The sequence below is a fragment of the Lipotes vexillifer genome, unplaced genomic scaffold (genome assembly GCF_000442215.2).
Source record: "Lipotes vexillifer unplaced genomic scaffold, Lipotes_vexillifer_v1.1 scaffold988, whole genome shotgun sequence".
Classification (NCBI taxonomy): domain Eukaryota; kingdom Metazoa; phylum Chordata; class Mammalia; order Artiodactyla; family Lipotidae; genus Lipotes; species Lipotes vexillifer.
In genome coordinates, this window is record NW_006797916.1 from 463,435 (window position 1) to 472,795 (window position 9,361).

Below are 9,361 nucleotides of genomic sequence, written 5' to 3' on the forward strand. Positions count from 1 at the left end.
GAGTTCACTTTCTCCTTCATAAGAAACATGGAAAGGCCTGCGTGTGTATTACGTGATTTAAAAAAATAGACAATTATTATTAATAAAATATTATAGGTAATAATAACTCTTATAGTTATACCTTAATGGTAGAGTTTGTTTGTAATTAAGCCAGAAGTAGGAGAAGCTATTTGTTTAAGATCTAATAGATTTTCTCTTCTGTTTTGATCTCTTGAGTTGCTGTCAGTATTCAAATCCTCACTTTCTTGTCCAGCCTTAAAATGAGCTAGAACAGGAGGCAGCTGGCATGAATCTGCCTGTGTGCTGGCCTGAGAGCTCTCAGCAGACCTGCTCTGCGTCGTCCAAGAGAGTGTGGCCCAGAGTAGGCAGCCGGACTGACCCAGCTGGTACCAGCACGGATGAATCCAGACTTCAAGAGTGACGCCATGTCACGCACAGCAGCCTGGCTTCCCCAAACCATGCAAAACCGAGGAAAACCAACTCATCACTAGATGCCCCGCACTCAGGGCTCCCAAGGAAAACACAGGCCACCTGCCCTCCAGGGGCGGCACCAGTCCCTCATCACACAGCCCAGGGCTCACACCTGCCCCCAGCAAGCAAGAGTCTGGACGTGTGAGCCAACGCCAAGTCCTGGTCCTGGCTGCACGTACGCACACTTACACACACGCACGCACTCACACGCACGCACGTGTACGCGCGCGCGCGTGCACACACACACACATACACACACACACACCCTTGTACCCCGGGGGCAGAACCTGAATTGCCGCTTTTCTGTCTAACTCAGCCCCAACCAGAATCGTCTTCCAGGTTTTCAACCCTTCATTCCCGCCAGGGGAGGAAGCAGCCGGGGTGTGTCTCTGCTGTGACCCTGGCTGATGCGAGGGGCACCTTGTCTTAAAGACAATCCTCCCTGATGAAGATGGAAAAACAAATATGCCTTGTTTTCTTTCTAAACGTTCCTCTGATTGTAATACAGAATAAAGCAAAGCACAGATTCGGCCATTTCAATTCTACCAACCATTGGCCTTTCCTATTACCTCAGATTTATGCAGGTGATTTAAAATAAATACAACTTGTAATCACTCACACCAGCACTGTCCAACGGAAGTAACACCAGCTACGTGTGCAATTTAAAATTCTCTCGTAGACACGTGCACACGAGCAAAAAGGAAGCAGTGAAATCAACTTCAGTGTGTTCTCCTAAACCCAATTTATCCCAAATCCTATCATTTCAACATGTAATCAATCTAAAAAGTATTAATGAAACAGTCCCCGTTCTTTTTTCCCACGAGGCTCTGAGATCCGGTGTGTCTGACATTCACAGCTTGTCTCAATCTGAACAGCTCGCTTCAACGCCCTGGAGCCCACGTGGCTGGTGGCTGCCACACGGACAGCCATCACAGTCTCATACAATGAGCTTAAAGCTGGGGGTTTTCACACGTGTGCACTGTGGAACCACCACGCCAGTAACAATACAGAGCAGCGCCACCTTCACAGAAGGTCCACTGCCCTCTGGCAAGGGATCTCCACCCCCAGCCCCTGCCGCCTGGCTTCCTGTCACTACAGCTCAGCTGTGCTGACCCTAGAACTACTTGCAAAGGCATTGCAAGGCACAGACCCTGCGTCTTCGACCAAGCTTAACGTTTCTAGGTGTTGGCGGGCAGCCCTGGGCCTCGCTGAGCAGCAGACTAGGGAGCGGGTGCCCCTGTGATTCACCACTCACCTGCTGGCGGGCACTCAGCTGCTTCTGTTCTCTGGCGATAATGAATAAAGCTGCTATGACCATGGGGACACAAGTCTCTGCCCGGATGGAAGACTTTACTTTTCTTGGAGAAACATCTAGGAGCGTGGCCAGGTCATGGGGTGGGAGTATGTTTACCTTCATAGGAAACTGCCACGGTGGCTGTGCCACGTCAATCCCCACTGGCCACGTGTAGGGGTCCAGGGCCTCCACGCTTTGGCCAACACTGGGTTTGTTCAATTTCAAACCCACTGGGTGTGAGGGGGCATGTTGCTGCGCACTGCATTTCCCGGATGACTCAACATCTTTTCATGTACTTACTGACCACCTGCATCTTTGTTTTGTGAAGTATCGGGTCACGTCTTTTGCCCATACTTTTTCAGGAGGTTGCCTCTTTTTTTGTTATTGAGTTGTAGGAGCTCTTTATATGTTTTGGATCAAGTGCTCTGTCAGATACATGCATTGCGAATATTTTCTTCCTGCCTGTGCCTTGCCTTTTTATTTTCTTAAGGGTGCCTTTCAAAGAGTGAAAGTTTTACATTTTGATTACATTTATGTTTTTTGGTTTATAGTTGAAGATTTTGGTGTTTTAAGAACTCTTTGCCTAACTCTTCCCCAAGGTCATGAAAACTTTTTCCTATGTTTCCTTCTGGAAGTTTTAACAACTTAGCTTTTTTGTTCAGGTCCATGACACTTAAGCTGACTATCACGTGTGGCACGAAGCCAGGGTCAAGGTGCGGTTCTTCCCCTATCAAGATTGGTTTTTTGCTGGATTGGTTTTCCAGCAAAGTTTTGCCTTCATGCAGCAAGTGAATGTGGTCCATGATCTGGTTTAGTTTTGGGTGACAAAACGAGAAAGGTGCCAAACCCAACGGAAACAAACCCATCCCCGCTGACTCTGCTGAGACGAGTCCTTCCCCACTGCAGCCTGCATGGCCCAGTCCCCCGGGGAAGAGGGAGCTCCCCACCAAACGCTGGACCCGGGCAAGCAAGCCTCCGCCAGGTCTCAGCCGCCCTGCTCACCAGGGAGCAGCATGTCAGCCCCTTCTAGCACCCTGCCCCCAGGCCTAGCCGCCCTGCATGCCCCCACCTGCCCCTTCTCGGCTCCCAGGTGCTCCTTGCTGACCCCTCCTCCCCAAAGCCCTTTCTCCCTTCCAACCTCTTGGCACGTGCAGCTCTGCGGAGACCACCCCTCCCCGGCAGCCCCCAGCACTTTCCCATCCTGCGGGCTCCGTCCTCCCTGTCAGGTACAAGCGCATCATCACGGCCTCTATATTCCTGCTAGCCTGAACACCTCACCCCACCACTCACGGGGTGCCCTGGCACTGGCCGCCCCGATCTCTTCACGTCACTGTGGCCACTGTCCGAAGACCCCAGTGTGGTCAACCACGACCTCTGCCCTCACCGCCCAACCTCCTTTGGGCCCACAGCGCTCTTACCGCTGCTCCCGAAGCCCTCGAGCTGGTCTCGCCTCCCCAGGATAGGCCCTCTCCTGAAACAGCTCCTGGCACTTCCCGACCCTTGGATCCCAACCCCTGCCCCATGGAGGATCTAGGAGCACCTCCTCACCCCTGCCCTACCGGCTACTCCTGGGCGTCCCCACGTCCTCACCCGCCCGCCCGGCCGGCTTCTTCTCCCACCCTACCTCACCCGCTACGCTGCGGGGCACCTGCCTGGCAACCTCCCCCAAAGGGGGAGATGGAGCTTTCCCACCGCAACGCCCAGGGGGCTGTCACTAGTGGGGGAGACCACGGATCGCTGCCACCACATCGTGGGGGCCCCAGGTGTCCTGCCCCAGAACTCTCCATCGCTCCGGGGTACGTGGCTGCTGTGTATGGCTTTTCGGAGACCACCGCTGCCGTCTCTGCTCTGGGCGAGCCGTGTCACTGGCTGAACGGCATGAGCAACAGGCTGCTCATGTGAGTGTGGCCTGAGTGTCTGTGTGGCATGAGGGGCTGCAGACACTCAGAGCAGAGATGGCCTCGGAACAGAAATGCCTTTCATGTTATACCACGATAACCAACATCATCTACTGAAACAAATGGGTTCATTCCAGTGGGATCTGGCGGCATTTCAGCAAAACTGTTGCCCATCTGGGGGCTCCAGAGGAGCTATATTCCCCCAATGAATTAATGATATTAACCACATTTCCATTTATGAAAACCACCCTATGAGGTTTCTTCTAGAACAGAAAAAAACCCTTGAAAAGTTGTAGAAAAGTATATTCAAAGCAAAAATCTGAGGCACCTTTGACCATGGTTTAAAGCCACATAACTTTGTCACTCCGCTTCCAACTCGGCATGTGTCAACTGCCAGCCCTGCTGAGCCGCGCACAGGCCCAGAGGAAGGACCCCCCCCCCCCCACCCCCCCAGCCACATAACTTTGTCACTCCGCTTCCAACTCGGCATGTGTCAACTGCCAGCCCTGCTGAGCCGCGCACAGGCCCAGAGGAAGGACCCCCCCCCCCGCAACCCCGCCACACGCGCATCCTCGCCACAAAGTTAAAGCCTTCTTTGGCTTTCAGTTCTGAGCACGAACAAGGCACTTTGTGGTCTCTGTCCATTATGCAGGCTCTGGGAGAGGGTTCTTAGTATAAAAACAATAAAAAGACCACAGGTGCTTTTGACTTGCCTGGGAATCAATAACACATCGGGTAGAAATTCGGGAGGTGCATACGGACGATTTAGACCAGAGTTCCTTTTTAAGAGGTTCTTTTTGTGGCCAAAAAATTGCATGAGAAGCCAAGAATAATGGTTAGGCACTAGCCCCACGAACGTCTCTTTAAGGTTTGTTTAAAGATAGGCCCCCTCCGCACCTGGACGACTGCCACGTGTATCCACCAGACCACTCTGGTCTGACCACATGTGCTGCTGGCTCACGGAGTTTCTAATTCCACACCCTCCAGGGTGAAGAACTGAGCACCACTCCGGTCTTCGCCCAGACCCCGTGCACCCGGGCGCAGGGGAGACCCGGCCCCTCCACTTACCCATACCAGTAGCGAGGGTCACTGGACATGCAGTGGTTCAGGTTCCGGTGGGCCAGCGCCTTCTTTTTATTGAGGACAAACTCCTGTAGCTTCATCTTCACTTCTGTGCTGGCCACAGCACCTGGCGCGGGAGAAAGCAGAGGTGGGTCATTCAAGGCTCTGCCCCAGGGGACCCTGAACCACGTGCCAGAAAAGGCAGGAAAGGGATGGAGAGGGTGGGATTCCCATTCAGGACGCTGCCGACGCCAGAGAGCATCTCAAGGAAAAGAGACGGACAGGAGGGCTTGAAGGAAGAGATCTTCCTCCCAGGAGTATTTTACGTAATTGCATCCTATTTAAAATGCAGCGGTAATCAGCACAAAATCCTGTTGTAACCTAACACAAACCCACTGCTGACGGAGGTTCTAATATTCTTACATAAAAGGAGGTCCTGAATTAGGCAGAGCAGCAGGGTGGTTTCTTTCTCGCTGTAGCAAGAAGGAACAGAGCCTCAGAGAAAAGGTTCTGTGTAAACTGAAGCATCGTGCCTGCGACCCATGTGACAGGGATGAGGTGTGCCTCCCGGGACCTGGGCAGAGGGCAGGGGCAGGGCAGCTGGGGTCCTTTCCAGCCCTGTCAGGGGATGTTCCTGCTCTTTCCAGCCTACAGCCACCTACTGAGACAAAGCGCATTTCACCAAGTCGGACTAAAGCTGAAATCTTGGGCTCTGTGGTTTTTTTCAGGTGGTCGTAGCGGTTGTTCACAGCCCCGTTAGAGAAAACTGGCCAATTTGAGAAACAGACACACACAAATGAAGTCCAAGCCCACCACGCTGACTCAAGGTCTGCCAGCACCTCATCTGTTTTCCTCAGAGCTGCAATCAGACTCCAGGGCACTTCGGACCCATCCTTCCATCAGAGATAGCGGTGAGTGTTTTCGTTGTTGTCACACAGAATTCAAACAGCACTTGTAATGGCGGGAAAATGCTTCACGAGGTGAGTGAGGCAGAGTCTACAAAACCCTTTCCCAACTGGGAGACATTTTTAGACATTTCCTTTTGTTGTTCTTTTTAGAAACCATGTCGTGTCAACATCTATAAGTAAATATCATCCCCCACGCTTAGGATTATGTCCTCTGAAGAGATGAGCAAAATGCCTACATCCAACAAAACAATATTACAGCCCCTGAAGCACCTTCTAAGTTGTTTTCCAAAATGCCTCTATACATGACCACCAAGTGCAACCCCATTGGCCATAGGCCAGGAGCAGGTACCCTGTGTCTCTATTAGTGCTTGGGAGTACCACCAGACCCTGTGTCTCTGTCAGTACTCAGGAGTACCACCTGACCCTGTGTCTCTATCAGTAATCAGGAGCATCACCCGATCCTGCGTCTCTACCTAGTAGTATCTGGGAGTACCACCTGACCCTTGTCTATTGGTACTCAGTGGTACCACCTGACCCTGTGTCTCTATCAGTACTCAGGAGTACCATCTGACCCATGTCTCTATCTATAATAGTATTTGGGAGTACCACCTGACCCTTGTCTCTATCAATACTCAGGAGTACTACCTTCACCCTGTGTTTCTATCTAGTAGGACTCAGGTGTACCACCTGACCCATGTCCCTATCTCTAATAGTATTTGGGAGTACCACCTGACCCTTGTCTACCAGTACTCGGGAGTACCACCTGACCCATGTCTCTATCTCTGATAGTGTTTGGGAGTACCACCTGACCCTTGTCTATCGGTACTCGGGAGTACCACCTGACCCATGTCTCTATCTCTGATAGTGTTTGGGAGTACCACCTGACCCTTGTCTATCAGTACTCGGGAGTACCACCTGACCCATGTCCCTATCTCTGATAGTGTTTGGGAGTACCACCTGACCCTTGTCTATCAGTACTCGGGAGTACCACCTGACCCATGTCTCTATCTCTGATAGTGTTTGGGAGTACCACCTGACCCTTGTCTATCAGTACTCGGGAGTACCACCTGACCCATGTCTCTATCTCTGATAGTGTTTGGGAGTACCACCTGACCCTTGTCTATCGGTACTCAGTGGTACCACCTGACCCTGTGTCTCTATCAGTACTCAGGAGTACCATCTGACCCATGTCTCTATCTATAATAGTATTTGGGAGTACCACCTGACCCTTGTCTCTATCAATACTCAGGAGTACTACCTTCACCCTGTGTTTCTATCTAGTAGGACTCAGGTGTACCACCTGACCCATGTCCCTATCTCTAATAGTATTTGGGAGTACCATCTGACCCTTGTCTATCAGTACTCGGGAGTACCACCTGACCCATGTCTCTATCTCTGATAGTGTTTGGGAGTACCACCTGACCCTTGTCTATCAGTACTCGGGAGTACCACCTGACCCATGTCCCTATCTCTAATAGTATTTGGGAGTACCACCTGACCCTTGTCTATCAGTACTCGGGAGTACCACCTGACCCATGTCTCTATCTCTGATAGTGTTTGGGAGTACCACCTGACCCTTGTCTATCAGTACTCGGGAGTACCACCTGACCCATGTCCCTATCTCTGATAGTGTTTGGGAGTACCACCTGACCCTTGTCTATCGGTACTCGGGAGTACTACTTGCTGCAAATGAGAAGACCGACTGGTTCCCTCTGCCAGGCCCTCGATGACCCCCGGGCTCGTACACCGGTTCTCCTCTCCAGTGATGCACCTTTTCGTCCTTGGCTCGCTTTTCTTTCAGAGTCTTCCTGTTGTGTGTGTGTGCTGCTGTGGGTCTGTGTACACTTTAAATGTGTAGCCTTTAGTGCGCGTGGCTTTCCTTCAGTAATACATTTATTGGCAGCCACCACATGCCGGAGTGGCGCATTTAAACCTCACACTAATGCTATAAGCGCCACGTGGCCCGGGGCGGGCACTGAGGGTGGACACAGCGCCAGGTGAGGTTGTTCGGATGCTCGGTCTCACCAGCGTCCTGGCTCTTGGCTCTGCGTTCTGCTGGCACAGGCAAGGTTTGTCCTGGTCTCTCATTTCCCTCTAAAATGTGGATTATATTCTGATGCTGTGAGATAACAGAAGACAGTGGTCTCTGCCCTGGTCCAGGCACAAAGCTCCTAAAACGCTTGCAATTCCCTAAGGGATCAGAGCATGAGAAGCATCACTTGTGCTCATGGCGCTCCTGGGTGGGGGATGGTCACCAGGAAGACCAAGCCTTGATGAGAAGCTTGGCATTCTCGGCTCCACCCTCACGCTCCAGAGTGGGGAGAGGGGCTGTAAGCGGAGTTAGTAATTGATCACACCCACGTGAGGAAGCCTCCACAGAACCCCAACTGTACGTGGTTTGGAGAGCTTCCGGGTTGGTGAGCACATCTGCACTGGGAGGGGGACCCCGACCCCACCGAGACAGAGTCTCCTGTGCTTGGGACCCTCCCAGACCTCACCCTCTGTATCTCTTTATCTGGCTGTTCATCTTCCTATGGGACTGAGTCCTGAACCTGCGAGATCTGATGCTTGCTCTGGGGAGACAGTGTCAGAATTGAGTGAAACTGTAGGACACCCACCCGGTGTTGCAGAGAATTGCCTGTTACGGGGAAATCCTACACATGTCTGGTGACCAGAAGTGTCAGGAGTGAAGTGCTCTGTGGGAGTGTGGTGTCTACGTAAGGCTAAAGGAGAAACACGAGACGAGAGAGCTGCATTTTTCCCAGCACTGGAAGGAAAAGACTTAAGTTTTTTCGACTTCAGATGTTCCAGTGCTTGTTTCTATGGCATCTATTCTAGTTTATCCGTTGTGATTTTTTTTCCACTTCCTGGAAGCTTTGAATTTGATCTTTTCACTGGTTTGGGAAACAATCAGTTTCATTCTATCCTTGTTTTTCTGGTGTTGGATTTTCGTTCATTTAGTGGTTTTCTATTATTATTTTTTCACATTTCACTCTGATGTATGAAATGAATTTTGGTGTATAAAGACTCTACAGATATTTTGAGAAATTGCTCATAAATTGTTAACATCATTAGAGAAATATCTTTCTTGTCACCTTTAACCAATTCCAAATATAACTGTTATCATTCGCAAATTCAGTTTCTGTCTGTCTATAAATAGGTCTGCATTAAAGGCAGCATCCCACTGTGGCCGTTTCATGATGGACTTCAGGATCAGGCAGAACAAACCCCTTGGGAACAGGGTCCTCCACGCTGCAGAGGGACCTGAACTAGACCAGCCAGGGAAGCACAAGGAAAGTGCCCTAAACCGAGTCCAGAGTGCATCTGGAAGGGTCCATCGGGACACACGGGCTTTTGTCTCAGGCCTTCTCGGCGTCCAAGGAGACAACTCATCATCACTTGAGCAGGGAGGCTTGCCCGAGCTCCGTGTGTTACGTGACGTTTGCGTGTGGGTGCACCAGCCAGCAGGCAGAGCAGCCCAGACCCAGGGTTACAGACCTGGCGACACCCAGCACGAAGGGCCACGGGAGTGGTGACCAGAGCAGTGACTGGAGGTATAAAATCGCACCTCCGCTTCTGAGCAAGGCCCCTGGGTTCCCTCCAAATGCAGCCAGGGCTGGACTTGGACCGTCCTGAACATTTTCAGCCTGTCTGTCTCGTCTGAAAAATCACACTCATAGAAACTCTGAAATCTGTGTATAACGTGCCTGACATGCAGCCCCCTGGCA

The 9,361-nt window shown here is 51.4% G+C and overlaps 1 protein-coding gene across 1 annotated transcript in view; it reads right to left on the reverse strand.

The window, feature by feature from the left end:
- Window positions 1-9,361, reverse strand: part of HDAC4 (histone deacetylase 4) — a 221,648-nt gene that overhangs the window by 83,343 nt on the left and 128,944 nt on the right. Inside the window, 1 exon segment of the mRNA XM_007469941.1 lies at window positions 4,732-4,852. Within this exon segment, the coding sequence (XP_007470003.1) occupies window positions 4,732-4,852 (121 nt within the window).